The sequence below is a fragment of the Chrysemys picta genome, chromosome 4, assembly GCF_011386835.1.
Source record: "Chrysemys picta bellii isolate R12L10 chromosome 4, ASM1138683v2, whole genome shotgun sequence".
Lineage (NCBI taxonomy): Eukaryota > Metazoa > Chordata > Testudines > Emydidae > Chrysemys > Chrysemys picta.
The window spans coordinates 42,398,270-42,422,108 of NC_088794.1; the positions used below are offsets into that span (position 1 = coordinate 42,398,270).

General features: G+C 42.6%; 1 protein-coding gene across 2 annotated transcripts in view; it reads right to left on the minus strand.

Moving 5' to 3' along the window:
- LOC101950930 (uncharacterized) overlaps positions 1–23,839 on the minus strand; it is a 35,222-nt gene that overhangs the window by 3,472 nt on the left and 7,911 nt on the right. For both annotated transcript variants that reach the window (XM_065592108.1, XM_005308695.5), the window contains exons 2-10: positions 22,904–23,257; positions 21,738–22,064; positions 20,886–20,996; positions 19,590–19,991; positions 16,733–17,044; positions 13,421–13,735; positions 11,258–11,569; positions 8,567–8,881; positions 7,081–7,140 (exon numbers count right to left, since the gene is read on the minus strand). In XM_065592108.1, coding sequence (XP_065448180.1) covers positions 7,081–7,140; positions 8,567–8,881; positions 11,258–11,569; positions 13,421–13,735; positions 16,733–17,044; positions 19,590–19,991; positions 20,886–20,996; positions 21,738–22,064; positions 22,904–23,240 — 2,491 coding nt within the window. In that variant the 5' untranslated portion in view covers positions 23,241–23,257. The remainder of the gene's footprint in view (positions 1–7,080; positions 7,141–8,566; positions 8,882–11,257; positions 11,570–13,420; positions 13,736–16,732; positions 17,045–19,589; positions 19,992–20,885; positions 20,997–21,737; positions 22,065–22,903; positions 23,258–23,839) is intronic.

Genomic DNA, 23,839 nt, shown 5'->3' on the forward strand with positions numbered 1-23,839 from the left:
AATGGGTTAATGTGGGCCTGAGAGGCGTTAGCTGGCTGCACCCAGAGGAAAAGCCAGGCTTAACTGATCATGAAGCTCAGCTGGGCAGGAGCAGGCCAAGTTAGTATAAAAAGAAGCAGTCTGTAGCAGAAAGGGGACTGGCTGGCTGTAGGCTGCAGGTGGGAAGGGGCTGGACTGGGCTGGGATTAGGTTAGGTTGGGCGGGGATGGGGCTGCATGCTAGCATCTGGCTGGGCTGGGCTGTAGGAACAGGTTGGGTGTAGGGCTGCAGCTGACCCCTAACTGACAGGAGGCTGAATGCTGAAAATGACAAGGGGGAGGGGGGCATAGGCGCTGACTCCATGGGTGCTCCAGGGCTGTAGCACCTACGAAAAAAAAATTAGTGGGTGCTTAGCACCCACTGGCAGCCAACTTCCCCTCCTTCCCCAGGACCTCTTGCCTGCCGGTGGCCCTACCGCTCAACTTTTCCCCCCCTCCCACCGCAATCAGCTGTTTTGCAGCGTGCAGGAGGCTCTGTGAGGAAGCGGGAGGAGTGGGCATGGGGTGTGCTCACAGGAGAGGGTGGAATGGGGCGGGGGTGGGAAGAGGCAGGGTAGGGACTTGGGAGAAGGGGTGGGGTGGGGTAGAGCCTGGGGCAGACAGGGGACAGGAAGAGGCGGGATGGGGGTGGGGGGTTGATGTATTGATGTAGGTGAAGAGAAGTTTATAGTGCTCATTACAGAAGCAATTAAATTCATCTTGCAGATGGGGGGTGGAAAAATGAAAGGATTAAAATCATAGCAAAGAAAGCTGAAAAATATCTAAAGATCACATAAATCTCTCAATAGATCACATTCATGCAATTTTAAATGAAGGCAATGACACAGCTTAAGTAACATCATCTTAATGGTCATTAGTTTGAATGTGCATATTTTAATAATGCATGGATAGGAATTTAAGTCATCTTTGAAATGTCAAAAAAGCCTAATGTAATATGGGTGCAAGAAACATGGCTAATTAGTAAACTTGTGTTCAATCTACCAGCTAGTAGATGCAGCTGGAAAATTATTAAAGAAGATGGAATGGGACGAGATCACTTCCCTACACTTACTGAGTACCAAAGCTGAAAAAATGTCAAAAATACAAGAGGAGTTCCTTGCTGGAATTTTCCAAAAGCTGACTGGGTTTTTTTCAAGAATAAATATGATGCAAATTTATGCAGAAATGATACAAATGATAACCTAGGAGAATTCAATAACGTAATAAAAGGAATTACAGCAGCAGCTGATCTGGCCATCTATAAAACATCAAATTGCCCCAGACTTAGAAATCTGGATCCCTGGTGGAATAAGGATTGCAAATTAGAATGAACAATAACGACTTAATGAATTATAAATGATGTAAGGTGGTGACACAAAGAATTTTCAAAAACACAAAAAAAGAAAGCTGGAGAAAATTCTGTCGGGAAACTGAACAAAGAATCAAAGCCTTCAAAAATATATAAACAAATTCAAATGAATGGACTTCAAAATAAAAGTAAATGTATACCTGGTCTTACTGAAAACAATGAAAGTGAGGTTTCCAACGTAGGAAAGGCAGGCATTTTAGCAAAAAAATTCCCACAGGACAGTAGTGATATGAATTAAAACAATGAGTTTCATGAGGTTTATTGAGGGTAACTGAACTATTAAATGGCTAGAGAGAATATACTGATGATGTGTTCAACAAAAATTTTAGTGTGTAGGAGCTTATTGCAATCATTAGAAAAAGGAAAAACACAGCTACAGGTAAAGATAATATAAGTAATTAAATGCTTCAACACTTGCAAGAAGGGAGTCTAAAGAGTCTATTGTGATTATATAATGATGTATGAGAAAAAGGACTGCTGCCAATAGAATGGAAACCACCATTGGCGATATCAATTAGAAAATCAGGTAAGATACATACCAGATCTGATGCTTGTCGGCCTATTGTCCTCACATCATGTGTGGGGAAAATCATGGATAAAATGAAACGTAAGACTAGTGGGATACTTGAAGAAAAATGATGTAACAAAGTGGTTTCAAAAAAGGAGGATGGACAGTTGAACATATAGTGAGATGAGAAACAGAGGCACAAAAAAAGCATAAGAGCTAAGACCTTTACGATAACTGTCTTCCTGGACATTGAACAAGCATATGACAAGCATATGACATGCTAGAGAGGGAAGGCCTCCTATATAAACTGGTCAAAACTAGAATAAAAGGGAGAATGTTTTGGAGGATAAGGGACTTCTTAAGTGACAGAACTATACAAGTCAAACTGGGAACAGCTTTATCAAAAACCTACAAGCTTAAAAATGGAACTCCACGAGGGTGTATTATCAGCCCTGCTTTGTTTTCCATTATAATAAATGACCTTCCAGAAAGAGTGCAGACAGGAATAGGTATTTCCCTTTTTGCAGATGACTGTGCTATATGGACTAAGCAAAAATACTTTACGTAGCATGGAAAAGACAAATGAAGCACTCCAGAGAATTTCCAAGTGGGGAAATGATTGGGGATTTAAATTCTCACTTGCAAAAACAAAAGGAATGCTTTTAACCAGGGAGAAAATCTGGGAAAATTGGACTTATTTCTTTATGATGAAAAAATTCAGACAGTTCACAAGTTTATGTGCATAGGAGAAGTGCTTGATATATATATTAACTTGGACAGGTCACACAGATAATAAAAAGTAAGATGAACTTACTTAAAAGTGTAGCTGGAAACAAATGGGGTGCAAATAAGACGATACTGATGATGGTGTATAAAGCATTGATAAGACCAGTTTAGACTACAGAGCCCAAGCTTTTGGTTCAGCTGCAAAAACAATGCTTGGGCCTGGAGCAATTCCAGGTTTCTAAGTTCTGAGACTGGCATGTGGCACAATGATAACACCAGTGTGTGTGCTGCAACTAGCCATTGGAGAAGCACCTATAAATCTAAGGATGAAACTATCAGATCAAACCTTTTGGGTAAAAGGGAATAATGAAAATTGAAGTAAACAACAGATTTATGCGGATTGCTGAGAGCTTAGTAGACAAAATGATCTAGATTGCCACAGACTTCCTCATACTATCAGAGTCAAAAATGGGTAAAGGAGATATATAAAAAAGAAAAATTGAGAGAACTAAAAAAATGTAACCATGGGAAATCAAATTACAGCTGAACAGTTATTTCACCATTTGTAGATTTGGAGATTGTAGCGGGGTGGTTACCCGCTCCTGCCCCCTCAGAGAAGGGCAAATTCCGGTGGAGGGGTCAAGGACCAGCCAGGTAGCTGCTGTGGAGATGGTAGTAGACCTGCTCGGGAACCATCCACGGAGACGGCGGACAAGGAGACTGGGACAGAGTGGTCCCCGCAAGAGGCCAGGACCCTGGCAGTAGTGGAGCAGGTCGCAGTAGGCACCTAGACCCTGAAGGAAGAGGGCCTGGTGGAGTCTGGCCTGCGTGCGCAGCTGGAGGCTGCAGAGCGGACCCTCCATGAGGCCGAAGCAAGTGCTGTGGACCTCGCTAAAGAGTATGCGGCCGTCGTCGAGGAGGAGACCTGCTTGCGGAAGCGGTTGGAGGAATTTGAAAAGAAGCGAGTGGCACTGGAGGCACATGGGTGACTGGTCCAGGCCAAGAAGCCCCCCTATCCCTAGTGGTGGGGGTTTTTTGGGGGGGGGTATAGCGGGGTGGTTACCCACTCCTGCCCTGAAGGGTTTAAAACGGCCCTGGAGGAGGGCTCTGGAAGAGCAAAATGCCTGGGCTGATTGGGAGGAAGCAGGCTCAGCTGGGGCCACGCCCCAATCAGGGCCCAGCTGGCCCTATAAAGGCTTGAGCCAGGAGCTCAAGCAGACAGTCTCTCTCTGTCTTCAGAGAAAGAAGGGCTTGGCTGCAGGGAGCTTAACCAGATATCAGGAGTGGAGCAGGGCTGGGGAAAGGCCAAGGGTGCCTGGGAGCTCTGGCCTAGGAAAGTCCCAGGCTGCAGGCCTGGTAAGGCCTATTAGGTACTCGGTTGTAGGGGGCAGCCCATGGGTAGCCACAGGCAGCAGGTCCAAACCCCTTTGCCTGTGATGAGTGGCTTATACTGCAGTTTGCCCCAGAGAGTGGGGCTAGATGGTGACTGGCAGTAGCCCAGACTGAGGCGAGGTGGGGTTAGTGGGTGGGGATTCTCCTGGGTGGGGAGACCCAGAACCTGAGAGTGTGGGGGTACTGCCAGGGGGGCAGCATCCCAGAGGAATGGGCACCAGGGTCCTGGGAGGGACATGGGGGCAGCAGTAAGGCAGATCACTGGCCTGCAGAGGGCACTCCGATGGCTGGAGAGCTAATTCCTGGAGGAGACCAGCAGGAGGCGCTGCAGGGGTGAGTCCACTCACTTACAGAGCTATATGAAAAAAACTGAGGGAAGGGAGAAAAAACATTATGACTAATGAAATTTCTGAATTTATTTAGGAAAAATGGGGCTAGCTTTGACAAGTCTATACAGATGGATCAAAAGATGCCAGCACTGGTAGAGTGGGAACAGGCTTGTATGTTCCTAGTCTTTGAATCTAGCAATCAAAAAGGCTATCAAATTAGGTGACCATTCTGATGGCTGAAGTAATGGGGATAAGGTTAGCACTAACCTGGATAAAAGATGTGCGACCAGCTGCAGCTGTAATTTTATTTGATTCCTTGTCAGGCACAATGACAATCAGAACAGGGACTTTGGAAAGCAGAAATGACATAATACGTGAAATAATGTTCCTAACTACAGAAATAATGCAAGCAACAACAGCATGGATTCCGGTGCATATCAGAAGACCTGGAAATGAGATGGCTGACAAAACAGCAAAACATGCTCTAAAAAATTAGGAGAGGGATATTGAGATACCCTTAAGTAGACAAGAATTTAAAAGTGTGGCCATGGGGGAGCTTGCAAAGGAATGGCAAGAACTATGGACCAAGAAAACAAAAGGACGAAGGTTCTATGATGTATGCTCAAAAATCAAAGATAATACTGTACTCCACAGTCACGACAGAAAAAGTGAAATAGTCATTTTTAGAGTGTTAGCAGGTCATTGTGCCTTAAATGATAAGTTAAATTTAGTAAAAAGACCTAGATGGGCTGTGTAATCTGTACAAAACCACAGAAACAGTTGATCATATTCTATGGAAAAAACATTTCTTTATGAAATATTGAGTCTGCTTGGAATTAAAAACTTTTTTTCTAAAGGGACTAGTGAGAATGTTAGGGAAATGGAATAGTGCAAAAAAAACCAAAACACCCTGGCTAAGTTTCCTTAAAGAAACTAGACTGAGTGACTGGATATTTGGGGAGGGGGATGGGAAACTTGGCTAAAAACGAATGAAGAATGTGGTGGTCATAGTTTTGTACGATGAGGTTGCTGCACCAAAAAACAAGGAAGAAGGGGGACTGCCAGGTGAGAGAGCCTGCAGCCACCCTATGGGAACAGAGCGATGGTAAGGAGGAAGCCCAGGGAGGAAGCAGCAGCCCTGAGATCCTAGGAGTTGAGGAGCAGAAAAGACTGGCAAGCAGCTGGGAGGTAGTAGCTACTGGGTTGGCGCAGGCTCTTGGGGTGTGCAAGAGAGAAGGGTCAACTTAGAGAGGTTGTGGGGGAGATGGCCTGAGAGAGGCTGGATAGGAGGGAGCCCAAGGAAACAGCAGCAAGGAGTGGGACTGAGCATAGGCGTCGACTCCGTGGGTGCTCCGGGGCTGGAGCACCCACAGGGAAAAATTATTGGGTGCTCTGCACCCACCGGCAACCAAGCTCCCCCTCCCCGCCGCGCCCCCTTCCTCCGCCTCCTCCCCTGAGCGCGCTGCATCCCTGCTCCTCTGCCTACCTATCAGTGCTTTCTGTCACCAAACAGCTGTTTGACAGCATGCTTGGAGGGAGGGGGAGGAGTGGTAACGTGGCATGCTCAGAGGAGGAGGCGGGGAAGAGGCGGGGCCAGGGCGGGGATTTGGGGAAGAAGTCGGAATAGGGGTAGATAGGGGGCAGAGTTGGGGCGGGGACTTTGGGGAAGGGGTTGGAATGGGGACAGGGCAGGGATGGGAGGGGGCAGGACAGAGGTGGAGTCGGGGCAGGGCCAGGGGCAGAGGGGGGTCAAGCACCCACCGGCGGGAGAAGAAGTTGGCGCCTATGGGACTGAGCAGACTTGACTGCAGGTTATAGTGTCCCTGGGCTGGAACCCAGTGTAGTGGGAGGACCCAGGTTTCCCTGTCAGCCACTGGTAAGGTGGCGTGAACCAGGAGATGGGCAAAAGGACATTGGAAAGCCTTAAGGAAAGGGTGTGAGGACCAAGGGCTTGGAGTTAGAACAGTTCAGTTGATTGGCCCCATGTTGAGCTTTGTATTACTCCGGAAGTAATCACGATGTGGCCAGAGGACCAAGTTACAGGAAGAGAGACCAGACAGTGACCTTTGGCTGGGGGTACCATATTGGGAGAGCGCCGTTATGCCATGCCTGGACATAAGGAGGTGCTCCTGCAGTGACAGAACCCCTTCCCAATTAATTAACTGAAGACAAAGTGGCATAGGTTTAAATCATCCCTAAGCAGGTTCCACTTCTGGAGTTTCCAGCAGATTATTCCTCCAACTGGGGGTGGGGAGTGGTGGGTTTGCTGCCTCCCTGTGTGGGACAAAAAGGGGTTTCAGTCCCCAAATCCCAGGGTTCTTGTGAATATGCTGGATAACAGGACCATCCGTGTGGAAGCCCTGTGTGTTCACATTCCTTCTCTGGTCTCTGGACTCTTCTCCAATTACCCTACCTGCCATGAACCCCAGAATCCCCCTTGGCCATCCTCAAGCGAGTTCCACAGCTGAAAGGGCTCTGTGAAAAAGTTAGGGGTTTTTTTGAGTTGATTCTTTCTATGCAGGGTTGAACTACCACCATCCTGCCCCAACACACACCCATCCCTGATCCCACACCCACAGGAGAAATGGGAGGAGGATGCCAATCAGACAGCACTGCCACTTTCTCAGATCTCCCAGTAGGCTTTCCATCCCCTCTGCCTGAAGGGGACAAGGTGATGGGTTGGACCATTGCTATTAGAAGGAGGATTTGCAATTTTTCTCAGTTTGATATAAAACTCACTCAATGTGTAGTTCTGATATACACACTCTGACTGGATATCTCCAGTGCTGGTAGAAAAATCTGTAAAGTAGGAAGAAATACCTTGTTATCTATAACAAACATACATTTTCATCCGTGTAGTTAACATATCAGTAGGAAAACACACAATTATACATATTGCGAAATTTTGTACGGTTCCATGGCATCCTTATAAATATGTTCTCATCCCGTTATTTAATGCCTCTGTTTTCACATTCACTGTCAGAGGACCTGATCCAAACTCCTCTGAACTCAACAGAAGTCTTTTCACTTACTCATTTCACTTATTTTCTCTGATCATTAAAACAAGCCAAGTTTTGAGCATGAGTATCTTGAGAGGTTCTATCTCCATTTTAATGATCATCTAAAGGCCATTTGCTCTATAATGCTAAGGATGTGGATATAGTTAGTTCAGTGGATGATGCTGGGAGGGAAAGCTAAGGTTCAGAACCGAGCCTCCCATGGCAGTGAATTCTACACGGATACTTATATAGAGACTCAAGCTTATTTAGGGTCAGATCCTGACACCTTTACTCACACTGAGTAGTATCTTGGCAGCAGATTTTCAAAGTATTTAGGTGCTTAAAGATGGATAGGCAAGTTTACCTGCCTAAATACTTTTAAAATCTGGCCCTTCCTTCATTAGCCAGTTCCACTGAAATCAACGTAAGTATCTGTGGAGTAAGGTGCTACCCAACCTAAAACTGGCCCCGTGATAGGGTGCACCTGGCCTTTGTGGCTCCCCACAGGAGGCCACACTGCTCTGCTATACCCTGCCCCAGGAAGCAGTGAAGAAAGGAGCAGCAAAGGTGAGTGCTGCCTAGAGAGGCTTCGCGGAAGCAGCCAATAAGAGCCTAGCAGGCTCAGATAAAAGGACCTGCAGAGCCTTAAAAGGTTAGTTCCTAGCTGGGACTAGAGGTCAAGGGTGCTGTGCTCTTGAGGGAGAACCAGAGTTTGTTTCTTGCTGCATTTGCTCAAACTGGGTTTGCAGGGAGAGAGAGAGAATCTAAAATCCTTAGCTCTGCGGGAATAGTGACACTAGAAGAGGCCCAAGGAAGAAACAGCAACAAACTAAAATCAAGCAACGTGTACTGCTGTTTATAATGTCCGTAGGGTGGAACCCTGGCGTGGTGGGTAGGCCTGGGTTTCCCCTATCGCCATAGTGGCATGAACCCCAAGAAGGGGACAGGGCTTATGTGATAGCGAAAATAAAGGGCTCAGAGCTAGGGCTGAACATCCTAGTAGGGGCAACAGGACTGTTCATTTATTGAACTCTTTACTACCCTGGAAGTGATTCATTTGGACTCAGTGACTCAGCCAGAGGGCCAGGTCATGGAAGACCCATCAAGGTCAGCTTGCAGGAGGCACAAGGTGAGAAAAGGACCGCAGTACCACACTCAGCTGCTAACAGGCACTCAAGAGGTGAGTGCCTCCCATCACAGGCCCTTATTTAAAAAATCCAACTTACCATAGAGTTTCAATGTAAACCTTTTCTCTGTGCAGGAGTTTGTTGCTGGATGAATAACCTCACATCTGAACATTTTTCCATTATCAGATGCATTAGTAGTAAATTGTGTTTTCAATGTAGAGAAACATAAACCATTTTTTCCAATTTGAGTATCTATGTTATGGTTGTCTTTAGGTAACTCTGACCAGTCTTTATACCATGCAACTTTTATATTTTCCGGCGCAAAATCTGATATGGAAACTTCAAGACAGACAATCTCATTGACCTTCGGCGATGCGGGTGTTGCTCTAATCTCAGAAACGGCAGGAGACTTTGCTAAAAAGGAGGGATAGTTTTCCATTAGAAACACAGTGCAGTAAAACACTCCTGGGCACTATCAATGGGATTTATCAAGAAAAGATAATTGACCAGCAAAATATTCACTTTTTTTTTTATGGGACAGAGCACCTGGGCTTGATCCTGCACAAGGACACGTGCACAGTACTCTGCCATATAAGCACAGGCTAAAAGTGCTAAGCAGAACAGAGAGAGCCAGGGAATCTGATCTTGCATGAATGAGTTCTGCCACCAAATCACTTCTCTCCAGGAGCAGGAGTAAGGCCAAAGAGTGGCATGTGCTGCTAAGCACTTCATTAGAATGATGAGGATTGTGATTGAATAAATGTGTCTGGAACACCCATCTGTAGGGCCCTACCAAATTCATGGCCATGAAAAACATGTCATGGACTGTGAAATCTGGTCTTTTGTGTGCTTTTACCCTATACTATACAGATTTCAGGGGGGGACCAGTGTTCCTCAACTTGGAGGTCCTTAGAGGGGTTGTGGTATTCATAGAATATCAGGGTTGGAAGGGACCTCAGGAGGTTATCTAGTCCAATCTCCTGCTCAAAGCAGGACCAATCCCCAATTAAATCATTCAACAGATTTTTTGCCCCATATACTTAAATGGCCCCCTCAAAGATTGAACTTACAACCCTGGGTTTAGCAGGCCACTGCTCAAACCACTGGGCTATCACTACTCCCCCACCCCCTTACTTCTGCGCTGCCTTCAGAGCTGGGTGGTTGGAGAGTGGCAGCTGTTGGCCAGATGCCCAGCTCTGAAGGCAGCGCCCCGCCAGCAGCAGCACAGAAGTAAGGGTGGCAATACCATAGCATGCCACCCTTACTTCTGCGCTGCTGCTGCCTTCAGAGCTGGGTGGCTGGAGAGCGGTGCTTGCTGACTGAGGGCCCTGCTCTGCAGGCTGCAGCACAGAAATAAGGGTGGCAATACCATACCATGCCATCCTTACTTCTGTGCTGCTGCTGGCACCAGTTCTGCCTTCAGAGCTGGGATCCCAGCCAGCAGCCACCACTTTCCAGCTGCCCAGCTCTGAAGGCAGTGCCACCACCAGCAGCAGACAGAAGTAAGGGTAACAGTGCCGCAACCCCCCCTACAATAACCTTGCAACCCACTTCCCCCCCACACACACACACACACACTCCTTTTTGGGTCAGGACCCTTACAATTGAAACACCATGAAATTTCAGATATAAATAGCTGAAATCCTGAAATTTACTAATTTTTAAAATCCTATGACCGTGAAATTGACCAAAATGGACCATGGATTTGGTAGGGCCCTACCCATCCGCAATCCATGTCCCACGCCCCTCAGAAAGGGGAGGGTGAGACTCTAAGTGTACGTCTACCTTACAGTTAGAGACACGCAGCTGACCCAGGCTCATGGGGCTCAGGTGGTGGGACTGTAAAAGTGCAATGTAGATCTTCAGACTTGAGCTGGATCCTGGGCTCCGGGACCCTCCTTTCTCACAGGGTCCCAGAGTCCAGGCTTCAGCCCAAGTCCAAACGTCTACATCGCAGCTTTACAGCCCAAGCCCCGAGAGCCTGAGTTAGCTGACACAGACCAGCTGCAGGTGTCTAACTGCAGTGACTATGCCCATTTACAGACAAGATACATGTTAGGAGAGACTTGAAAGAAAGGGGTGTCTCTTTATTTGTAACACATTTTCTAGGGGGAGGAATCCCAGATCTTTCTGAAACTTGTAATTTTAAATGGCTAGCAAAAGACAGACAAACCTTTAACCTCAGCCTGGGTTAATCCTAATTTCTGCCAACGTGAAGCAATGCACAAGGTCCCAGAGGCAAAAAGTCCCTCGGGGTGGGGTGGTCTGTAGAGGGAGTTCTATGGACTACTGCTACACCAAAAGTAGCCAGCAATGGGGTATAGTCAAGGGGGCACAATAACAAAGGTCTTCAGGTGCTCAAAGATGTAGATAAATACTTTGTTGGATTTATGAATGGGTCTGGCAGATTAAGTGCCTAACTCCCACTGAAAAGCAATTGGAATTAGGCACTGATATCATATTGGTGCCTTCTGCAGATCTTACTAGGTTCCTATCTGCATCTTTAGGCACATATCTACCTTTGAAACTCTGGCCCTATATCTTTTCAGCAGACTCCATTTATGGGACTCCCATGCAGTCCTGACTGGACCCTAAACTGCCCCTGGCAAAACACAAATAGGGAGACCAATAGCCAGGTGAATCTCATTGTTGCTAGAGGGTATAATTTACACCCTCCTGCACCATGGTTGGTGGATCTGGCCCTCTATCTGTAAAACAAAAGTACTTTTTTCCCTCATGCTCTAGAAAACTCATTGCTCTATCATAGACCCAGAGACTTGTTAAACATACCTGGGAGTTTTAGATACACATTTTTTCTAATGGGCTTTGTCAGAGTCTTGTGCATCACCATTACACCAATCTTTCTGCCATAATCTCGAGCAGAGGGTATTAGCTGAAGATCAGAAGATGTGCAGAAAAGGCCCCTTGTATCCTGCTTTGGCTCTTGTACTGATGAACCTTTCTTGATTTCATCGTTCTCCTGAAACCACCGGACTTGAATATCGTTGGGATAGAAATCCATGATTTTGCAGGTCAGAGAAAGGGGTTTTCCATACTCCACATCATTTGGACTAAGAACAATACTTGTAATTTTTGGGAAACCTGCAAAAAGTGTTGAAATATATTTTATCTGCATAAACAAAATTAATATTCAAGAAGGTACTACTATTGTTTGTGTTAATGTTAAATATATACAGAGTAGAATGTGAAGTTGGTAGCTAGTGGGTCTGATACACAGGAAGTAACCAAAGACTCAGGGTTATGGAAGTGACTGTGCTTTTGGTAGTTTAAACATATTTCAAGAATAACTTTGCACCCCCCATAAATACATGTGTATAACTGGCCAAGGGAAGTGAAGTCCTACACTCAATTTGATGACATTTCTCTGTTTTTTTTATCTGGATGTAATGCAAGAATTCTTAAATGCTGCATCTGCTTAATTCCAAAAGTTCAGGAAATGTTATAGACATCAGTGGGCAGAATGCTACTGATTTTGGTGAAAAATGGAAAATCGGAAAGTGGGATGCATGAAGATGGGCGCTAGCATCTGGTTAGCGTAGACAACAGCTTCAACCGCTTATCTAATTGTCTATAGATCCAACAACCAGTTGATGGCACTCATTAACACATTCCCGCCTAACTCCCCCTCCGCCATCTAAGCTCTGCCAATCTTCCCAATAAAGTTTAATATGGTGACTTATCTCCCAGAGAGAAGGGGGGGGGGACTAAAAACAAACACAAAAATGGTAAGGGGGAAATAGAGTGATACCCAGAACCCTTGGCATGGGCTGGAAGAGGGGAGTAGGGAGCATGGAGGAATGAGAGTGTATCCAAAGCCTCTGGAATGGAAAAATGGGGGACCTTGGCAGAGGGCAAGGGGAAAAATGGGGAGCACACAGATCTTACCATGGGGGAGGGCTAATGGAGGGAGAAAACAGAAACCCTGGCATGGAGGAAGAATGGAGAACAATGGTATGGGCCTGGGGGGAGGATACAGACCCCTGACATTAGAGAGGGTGTGAGAGTGCAGGGAGTCCCTGCAAGAGAGGGGGATGTGGGGGTGGCATACAGGGAGCTTGTGGTGGAGAATGGAGGGATGCAAGGGGCGCCTGGTGTGTGCAATGAGCTTGACCTACAAAAGCTATGAAGTTTGACCCCCTAATTTATATACCTCTCAGTAACTGTTCAGTTATGGAGCTTTTCTAAAAAAATAGTTCCTTCTTTGCTTTTTGGTTGAGCTCCCAGGAAGTTACTTCATACTTTTAGTCTTTAAAAAGACACGGAGAGGGAAATGTTCCATAACACCTAAGAGTGCTTGTTTTCTAATTGTTGTTCATAAATTTTTTCAAGCTTTCAAGAGTCTCTTAAAGCCTGAGATTGTTAAATTTGCCTAAGAGATTTGGACACTGAGTTCCCATTAAAATTACTGGCAATGCGGTATCCAGATCCTCTCAATGGTTTTGAAATTCTCATCTAAATCTTTCTTTACTGAGTATTTTTCTCTACCTTGCACACACATTGGCTTGTTATTGTAGGATTGCTTGTCAGAAATCTGTTGGTTATTGACACTGGGACAAGTAAGTGTTTTACCTGAATAAATTACTCTATGTTCTACCCTCTACATACAAGGGGAAGGGAGCAGATCCTTGCGGAGCCAGACTGAGTGGTGAAGAGAGCAGGAGCAGCATTTTCACTGCATGCTCACTCCTTATCCTCACCACACCTCATCTCTGTGGGGGCAGGGTCTGTGGCCAGGGGGGAGCTGTGCTATGGTGAAGATGCACCACACAGTATTCCTCCTGAGTCACTAATCAGATATCTCCAGGACAGTTAATGCTGGTCCAAACAGTATCAACATCTGCTCTAGGCCTGTGCCCTTCCCATATAATGTAAAGAAGACTAAAGGAGAAAGCAGGAGTACCTTGCACAAAGAACAGACAATTAAATAGTCACCTTTTAACATGAGGGGATGGGACTTCTTTGTACTTCTGTTGCAATGGATGACTTCAATAGTGAACTCTACTGCATGGTCCTCAGGTTCAGGTGTAAATGTCACCTGGCTTACTCTGTGGTACAGATTTGTTGCTGTATCAAGTTGAGGGTCCTGGGTTTTAATTGCAGCCTCGGTGAGTTCTTCAAAGCCTTTTATCCAGCGCACCTGACACTGTGCGGGGTGGTAATCTGTCACCTGGCAAGATAATGTGACGGCCTCCCCACTCTCGGGGATACTGGGCTCACATACAATATTTGAGACTTTTGGAGTAAATACTGCAAATAAAACAACAAATAGGGCAAAAGTAAAATGATTAAGAAGTGAAAGAGCACAGAAGTAAAAGTAGAGACTTTCCACTGTTACTTGCAGTATTGCTGTAGCCATGTTGGTCCCAAATATTAGAGACAAAGTGGGTGAGGTAATATCTTTATTGGACCAATTTCTGTAAGAGAAAGAGACATGCTTTTGAGCTACATAGAGCTCTTCTTCAAGTCTGGCTTTTCCCAGACTCAACTAGGCAAAAGTAGAATGATTAGGCGGTTGAGAGAAAACAGAAGCAAAAGTACAGACCTTCCGCTGTGTTTCTATTAATTAGAAATTCACAATAGCTCACAATACTTCCAATGAGAGCAAAGATCTTAATGGCTGTATGTGAGCAAAAGGAGAGGAAGGAGAAAAATAACAGGAATGAAAATGGGAATAAAACTGAGGGGAAGAGGTAGAGACTCTAAATGATACAGTTCTGTAAAAAATTGCACATCCTGTCTCTCAGAAACAGAAATGTTACCTCTATGAAAGTCTCTTTCATTATTTGATGTCTTATTTTATTTATATCTTAGGGCTGTCGATAAATTGCAGTTAACTCACATGATTAACTCAAAAATATTAATCACGATTTAAAAAATTAATCGTGATTAATTGCAGTTTTAATCTTACTGCTAAACAACAGAATACCAATTGAAATGTATTAAATATTTTGTATGTTTTTCTACATTTTCATATATATTGTATTCTGTGTCACTGAAATCAAAGTGTATATTTTTGATGATAAATATTTGACTGTAAAAATGATTCACCTTATACATGTACTGTAGTGCAATCGTGCAATCTTTTTGTCGTAAAAGTGCAACTTACAAATGTCGGGTTTTTTTTTTTTTTGGTTACACAACTGCACTTAAAAACAAAACAATGTAAAACTTCAGAGCCTACAAGTCCACTCAGTCCGATTTCTTGTTCAGCCAATCGCTAAGACAAACAAGTTTGTTTATATTTACAGGAGATAATGCTGCCCTCTTCTTATTTACAATGTCATTAGAAAATGAGAACAAGGCATTTGCATCGCACTTTTGTAGCCGGCATTGCAAGGTATTTATATGCTAAACATTCATATGCCCCTTCATGCTCCGGCCACCATTCCAGAGGACATGCTTCCATGCCGATGACGCTCATCAAAAGAAATGTTAATTAAATTTTGTAACTGAACTCCCTGGGGGAGAACTGTATGTCCCCTGCTCTGTTTTACCCACATTCTGCCATATACTTCATGTTATAGCAGTCTCGGATAATGACCCAGCACATGTTGTTCATTTTAAGAACACTTTCACTGCAGATTTGACAAATCGCAAAGGTACCAATGTGAGATTTCTAAGGATAGCTACAGCACTCGACCCAAGGGTTAAGAATCTGAAGTGCCTTCCAAAATCTGAGAGGGACAGGGTGTGAAGCATGCTTTCAGAAGTCTTAAAAGAGCAACACTCCGATGCAGAAACTACAGAACCCGAACCACCAAAAAAGAAAATCGACCTTCTGCTAGTGGCATCTGACTCAGATAATGAAAATGAACATGCGTCGGTCAGCACTGTTTTGGATTGTTATCGAGCAGAACCTGTCATCCGCATAGACACATGTCCCCTGGAATGGTGGTTGAAGCATGAAGGGACATATGAATCTTTAGCGCATGTGGCACATAAATATCATGCAATGCCGGCTACAACAGTGCCATGAGAACGCCTGTTCTCACTTTCACGTGATACTGTAAACAAGAAGCAGACCGCATTATCTCCTGCAAATGTAAACAAATGTGTTTGAGCAATTGGCTGAACAATAAGTAAGACTGAATGGACTTGCAGGCTCTAAAATTTTACATTGTTTTATTTTTGAATGCAGTTTTTTGTACATAATTCTACATTTGTAAGCTCAACTTTCATGATAAAGAGATTGCACTACAGTACTTGTATTAGGTGAACTGAAAAATACTATTTTTTGTTTTTTTACAGTGCAAATACTTGTAATCAAAAATAAATATAAAGTGAGCACTGTATACTTTGTATTCTGTGTTGTAATTGAAATCAATATATTTGAAAATGTAGAAAACATCCAAAATATTTAAATAAATGATATTCTATTATTAATCACGCGATTAATCACTATTTTTTAAATTGCTTGACAGCCCTAAAATATATATATATTTGATTTCCCAGAGGAATGCTTCAGAGAGTAAAGCATGCCACATTTATGTACAGTTTACAAATGTCCCCAACCTCCCTGAGAACTGAAACTTTGCACGTGTAGGCATCAGTTTGGGATCAGAAAAGAAAAGTTGGTAACTTGAACCAAGCACAGGATTTTTAAAGAAAACTCTGGGGGAGGCATTTGTTCTTGGTTTTCTTTTATACATAGTAAAAGAATAAAACGTGATCCTGCACTTACCCACTCATTTTCTAGTCAGGCAAAACCTGCAGTGATTTCAAAGGGTATTTTGCCTGCACAAGGAGTGTAAGATCTGGCCTAGAGATAGAACAGGGAGGCCTTGTCTTCACTAAGAAAAAACGTGGTTTGTTATGGATTTTTACACATGTAAAAAAACAAACTTTCAATATGTGTTAGCTCACTGAGGTGACACCAAAACTCCTACTTATCAAAATTGTAACAGTCTTGTCTATCATAGGATTTTAATGTGTGTTAATGTGTAAAAATACACCCCTTTTCCTACTGGGGATGTGGCCTTTTGATGAAATTCACCCCCGTGCAAAGATCTAGCAGCTCTAAGCCTATGCAGCAGTTAAATCCACAAAATATGGCTTTGATGGTGCCTAGGCCTTCTGCTGGCCCTCTGTGGAGGGTTGTATTTCACCTTTTAAAAGGGAGCACCTGAGTAGTGCAGAAAGTCACCCAGAGATCGATAATTTTCCTTTAAAAGCAATGTGTGTTATGGTGATGGTCATTACAGTTTTCATTCTACTAATAAAATAGTATTTTGAAAATTAACTTACTCAAATTTTCCAGCTTCCAAGAAGATTCTTTATACTGGTGTGAGCCCTTAAGTTTAGCTTTGCATATGAATCTCCTTCCAATGTCCTCAACTCCAAGATGTAATATTAAACTACTGGTGCAGAAGAAAAGTCCATCTGGTCCCTTTATTACATCACTAATGAAGGGTTCCTCTGGCACTTCATCACCATCTTTATACCAAGCCAAATCAATTGTTTCAGGGAAAAAAGAATGAATTCTGGAAGTCAAAGTTATAGGCTCATCTGGTCTTGGCACATCTGTAGAACACAGGATTGGATCCAACACTGGCACGGCTAGAAAGGAAAACAATAAGATTTGCGCATTTAACAAGAATCAGCTTTTTAAAATGTGATGATCAGCACCTGACCAGTTCTGTAAGGTACTGGACGCCATCTGCTCCCATAGAAATCAATGGGATTTGGGGGTGCTGAGCATCTTTCAGGAGACCTTATGTCTAAATTCTTCTACCACATCCATCTCATTTGCTATCTTAATACTTAGCATTCAACATACATGAGTGTCATAATTCACTCAGATAAAATATTTTACAGTAGGCCAAATAAAATACTGAACTCACGTACACCTAAAGGTGAACTTAAAAGATCAAAATCACAAAATAAAAGGTTAAATTCAAGCTTCTCTCTCTGCAGATGTCTACATGTGTTTGCAAGTGAGAATTTCTGATGTTTATTCAGGAAAAATATCTACCCCACTGCCCACAAGAATCCCTTTGGATATCTATCAATATTATATACTGAACAGAAAACAGACATTACATACTGCTACTTCTAACTTTAGGCAGAAAGTTGCTTCATTAATGCATTGTATGTAGAGCTATACACTAATACAACTGTTCTACTAAGCAGTCAGTCAGTTTGAGAAAGCACATGATTGGTGTCATTTCAGTTCTAGACACAATATATAAATTTCAGGAGCAGATACAAAAGATTGATTAACCTATAAAGAGCTTGAAATCAAGAATGCACTGTCAATGTTCAGGGGAAGAAATAATTCTCAATCTACATGTAACTGTTGCCATTCCAACACTGAAAATGTGATGCCAAGACAACAAATCTATCTTAAGCAGCTAAACTCAACCATGTTGTCAATGACACAGTAGAAAAGTTCTGTGCTATGGGGTCAAGTTCAATATACAGTTAGTCCCTGGTTTTAAATGAGAGTTGGTAGATCTGGATCCCATTCCAATTAAGGAAGCCCCTTTAATTTTAACATGCCACAGGCCAGCGTGCTAGTAAGGCATACTTCACAGTGTCTGTAATTGCTTCTTGACTCTATGTATATCTCAAGTTTAACCTTTAAGTTCTCTAATGCAAAATCTAAATGATACTTTCTGAATACTTAAAAGGGTCTGTTATTCACAAGTATCCATGTCCAAGCATTCCAAATGAAAACTAGGGAAACACCTTGTGACTTTACTAGTTCTTGGAAAAATATGAGAAGATACCTAAGAATTCAGTACTGAGATACTAACATTAACACATAGATAGGACATAATCTGTTACCAACAGCAATGCCAAGTAAGGGTAAGTAAAGCCAAAGATCTTCAAGCAAAGGGAATCTGGGGCAAAGTGAATAGCTCTTATAACCTCAGAGACAAAGAGCACCCAGCCTCAAAATGCCATGACTGGAAAAACCCAAGGTTAAATGCTGCCTGAATTTCCCATCAGATGGCTTTGCAATGTGGAGCTAATATTCATTTTGAGAAGAAATATTTTATTGTAATGCCAGCTATGAACCTGTCAACAATAAAATTGTCAACAAAAATAATTACAAAATTATTCAAGATAGCTAAGTCCAAAGCTGACTGCGAAGAGTTACAGGGGGATCTCAAAAAACTACGTCACTGGATGAAAAAATGGCAGATGATATTCAACATTGAAAAGTGCAAAGTAATGCATGTTGTAAAAAATGATAGGGTCTAAACTAACTCTTACCACTGAATAAAGAGATCTTTGAGTCATCATGGATAGCTCTCTGAAAACTTCAGCTCCACACAGCAGTGATCAAAAAAGCTAACAGAATGTTAGGAACTACCAGGAAAGGGATAGCAAATAAGACAGAAAATATCATAATGCCACTATATTGATCCATATTGTGCCTGCACCTTAAATACTGTGCCCAGTTCTGGTTGCCCCATCTCAAAAAGGATACAGTGGAACTGGAAAAAGTTCAGAGAATGGCAACAAAGATTATCAGAGGCATGGAACAGCTTCCACACAAGGAGAGACTAAAAAGATTAGGGCTGTTCAGCTTCAAAAAGAGACAATTAAGGGGGAATATGATAGAGGTCTATACAATGTTGAAGGGTGTTGAAAAAAATGAACAGGAAAGTGTTGTTTACCCTTTCCCACAATACAAAAACCAGGGGTCACCCCATGAAATTAATAGTCAGCAAGTTTAATACATGCGAGAGGAAGTACTGTTTTAGTCAACACATGGTTTACCTGTGGAACTCACTGGTATGGGATGCTGTGATGGCCAAAAAGTATAACTGTGTTAAAAAAAGAACTAGTTAAGTTCACGGAGAATAGGTCCATTAATGACTACTAGCCAAGATGGTCAGAGACATAACCCCATGTCCTGGGTGTCCCTAAACATCTGACTGCGTGGGAGGGGAAGACAGGTGGATCACTCCAGTATTGCCCTGTTCTGTACACTCCACCTGAAGCTCTGGTACTGGCCACTGTTGGAGACAGGATACTGAGCTGGATTAACCATTGGTCTGACTCAGTATGGTGCAGTTCTTACGTTCTTAATTCAGACAGTGACTGAACTTGAAGAAACTAAAGTTTGCGTACTGCAGAGCACTTTGCTTACCTATGACCTTCAATTCCGTTATTGCCATAGCAGGACGTTGCTGAAGGGCCTCGTGTATAATTTCAAGAGAAATCTCTGCCTTGTTTAGCTCATGCACCTTTGGAGATATATGAATGATGCATGGAACTTCAAAAGTGCCATTATCTAGTGACTTCAAGTATATCTGAAACTGAAAATTCTTTGATGTAGACAGGAGAGCAGCACTTTCCTCATCTCGTTGAATGTCATCCTTTTCACTGTTCCAATAGTAAATTGTCTCCTTTTGTTCTTGTTGATACTTTTTCAGAAAAAAAGCTACGGTTATAGGTTTTGGACGAAAGCCGGAAAATTGACAATACAGAGAAGTGTCTTCTAAATGTTTCATTTCCACATTCCCTATGAATGCCATTATTGTTGGTGGAACTGCAATAAAATATATGTTAGTTGCACGATGCACCATGTTGTGAAGAATGACAAACTAAAAAGTGAAGTGCAATTTTTCTATCTCTACTGTATAAAAGTTACACTGTATATCTATATGCTAAAGCATTGTGCTTACCAACATGAACTATCTTTATCAATGCTGTATTTTTTTAATATACCATATGGTTGAATTCCCTTGATTCAAATGCCCCAATTGTTGTTTCTTCTCCACAGTCCTTGGCAGATAAGTGACTATATGGTCAGATACATATAGTCCTCAGTCTTTCACATGAATCTTTCTCAATAAAGGGGTGATCTGAGCAAGGGTTTCATCTCCCTTTTTATGTATCAGTATTTTTTCTGTACAGTTAGTACTAAAAAATAGATCATATTGTTAAAAGCTATCACTTTAAGTTAGTTCCAATTACTACTGATGCTGTGTTCGTATGGAAAATTTCAGAATGACACTCACCTACTAAACCAAAAAAAGGCAACTTTAAGAGCAAATCCTTTTGTGACAGTATATGAAAGCAGAGCATTTCTTACCAAGCCTGTCACTTCTCCTATTTAATACCTATCATGTTCCAATTTGTTTAAAATGTTCTAGTAAAATACAAAATGATCCCTAATTTTTTCCCAAAGGGCTTCAGAGGCATCTGAAGGATTCAGTGAAAATGAGGGGCTGGATAAGCAGGGGAACAAAAGCAATGGTGTGTACTGCTTTTGGGACATTTGACTAACCTGCATTTAACTGACGGGCAGCTAAAGAGCATGGTGATGTACTGATTCTTGTTAGTTTGTCCACTAGTGTTAGCTCTTGTGAATATTTGAATTCTAAGTCTATTTGTTTCCATTAATATATCATTAGCACAGTGCACTTTTAAAACTACTTACTTTTCTTAAAACACTTATCGTACACGAAAACTCCCAAACCGAGCACAATAATACAGGCTATTATTGTTCCAATGATCACTCCAATTAAAATGCTTGAATCGGACCTGGGGGCTGTGAATGGAAAAAAAAAATCTGATAATCCTAAACTTGCTCAAATCAAAGAATTTAGTGAAACATATCTACTCCTTCATTTCCTTGTTGAATATTTGAAATGTCACACACAAGTTAATGTAGGCCTAAAATTATTACCCATTGAACTACTCAAGAGACCATAGAATAACTGCCAGGTATGTTTTGTGGTATCAGATCAGAGCTTCCAAAGGCCATAATAAACGACCACTAAGAGTACTGAAACGCCCACTTAAAACATTACATATTTGCAAACCTTCAAGAATGAAGACCACAAAAATGTGTTGCAATGTATTGTAGAGTCAAAACCAGCCTTTTGTTAAAGACAAGTCTTGATCAACTCAGTGAGCTCAGAGAGGCACCAAAACGTTGTTAGCCCGACCTACCACCAAAAATACACGCCACTAAGATGGTACACCTGGAACAGCTCTGATATTCAAAGGTGTGAGTGGCACAACATATTTCAACCTCTTCTTTTTGTAAACTGGCTCTCCTTGGCTGCTCTGCCACTCCTCCCACTCCATAGTTGTTTCTTTGAGTGTCATTGCATGGCCAGTTCTCCTGCCCTGCTGTCTATCTCAGATGACACCTGGTATCACGGCACCCCAGGGATAGCAAAAGGTTGACATGGTTTAAATTCCTTCAAAAGAGGTCTAGACACAGCATTCTGGAACACATGACATATCAAAAGAAAAGAGATAAGACCCTAAAGGGGATGGATACCTGTGACAGTCAAGACGCTATTGAGAAGTAAGTCGGCAGGAAATGTTTTGTGACTCACAATACATCTATAGACATTTCCATTATCTTGCAAAGACGGTTGCAGCCTTAATTTACTAGTGACATTAAATGTGCCGTCTTCATTTTCTACAGAGGCTCCTGTGCAGATATCCTCTGCTGCTACGCTACTGTCCTGGTTATTCTTTGAAATCTTCATCCACTTAATGTCAACCAAATTTGGATAGAACTTATTGACTTCACATGACAGAGTCTTCTCCTTGTCACTTTCTATTATAACTTCTTTTGGAGACAGGCTGACAGTTGGTTGAGCTGTATGAAGAAAAAAGTTAGAGTACGTTAGATTATAATCATAGCGATGGTGACACTTTAATTATGTTAGTTTTGTTGTGACACACACATTATCTAAATGTCTGGTATGTGTAATGTTTAATCTTTTTTTCCCTAAGCGTGTCATCTTTCCCCAGAAATATGACTGCAGTAGGGAATATTACTTGGATGATAAACAGCACAAATGTTCATTAGGACCTTGTCGGTTTTGTTATTCTCTGCTCTTTCTAAAAAAAAAATAGAGCGAGAGCAAATAATAGTGTCCCAGATTTAGAGCATTTCAGACTAGTGAAAATGCCACTGCAAGTCTAAGGTTTGGATAATGAAAACCTTATCTGGCTAGAACCTTAACGATTATGACAAACAGGCTTACTTAGATCCATATTTTCACTCATCTGCAAAAAAAATCATGGAAGGGGAATATTTAGACTGATACTACTGTGGAGATGTTGCAGGGGAAAATGAGCTGCAGTCTTCTCTGCTTGTAGCAAGGAAAGTGACAGTGAATAGAGAACAGGGACTGTGCCTCTCCAAGGCAACTAAGATGGAGATGTATAGAAAACCTCAAAGATGAAGACTGCAAATCCACATATACATTCCCAGGGCAGGTGTGCTCGCCAAACTCCTGCCATCATTACTGGCAGCACAACTTACCCAATTTCTTGGGCTATTCCACTTATATCATGCAATTCCCACTCCTCCCCAGAGGCTCTATGGGGTGAGCAAACTAGTACCACTAAGATGGACTCCCATATTCAAATCATCTGCCTTCAAGTCCCCAGGATACAATATGAAAGAAATACTACAATAAAATCACTTACCAACTACCTCTAAAACAGCTGTTCCCTGAGCATCAAAAGGGGTTACAGTAACGTGGCAGGTATATGTTCCTGCTTCCTTAAACTGTATCTGTGGTAGAAAGAGTGCAGCATTTCCTCTTCTCAGGTCACTGTCAGACATATTGGCCCCATTTCTACGAGGAAAATGTTCTCCAGTCAGAAATGTGAATACTTCCTCTTTTTGGTCTGCTCTTGGAGGCTTAAGATACCAGGTAACTCCCACATTCTTGATATCCAGTTCTTCTGTCTTGTACCCAGAGATCGTGCATGGTATGAAGATGTTATCATTCAGTGACACTATTTGTGGGGTGCTTCCCATCCGCACTTGAAGAGTTTCTTCAAAACAGAAAGTATATATTTTGAGTAATACATCCTAAAGGCAAGGTTCCTTTTAAAGCAGTTATTTGGCTGAAGGATCATTCAATATTTTAGTAGCCTGTTTCCTCACCCATAATCCCCTGTAACCTGTCTCAATGGAAATATAATGAAAGCTTTCCTTCCTAAATTGATAATGACTTTGTGAACAACAATTTTTGCTTTTATTTGAATGAAATAATAGAGATAACACAGACTAGTTGGGCGGCCCAGGCCCTTAGGAACTACAGTGCAGGAGGAACTTTAGAAGTGAATACACTGCATCTTACATGTAATACACTGGAGCTTTGTGGTAGAACTACAGCAGCACCTAATAGAAGAGAAATGTGCATTCTATCCATCCATCCATCCCAGGTATTTATATGGACCCTATTACCATAATAGCTGAGCACCTCAGGCTCTTTTATATATTTTATCCTCACAGTACCCCTGTGGTAGGGAAGTGCTATTATCCCCATTTTACCCATGGGGATATGATGCACAGAGAGACTGAATGACTTGCCCATGGCCAAGCAGGAAGTCTGTTGTGGAGCGGAGAACTTA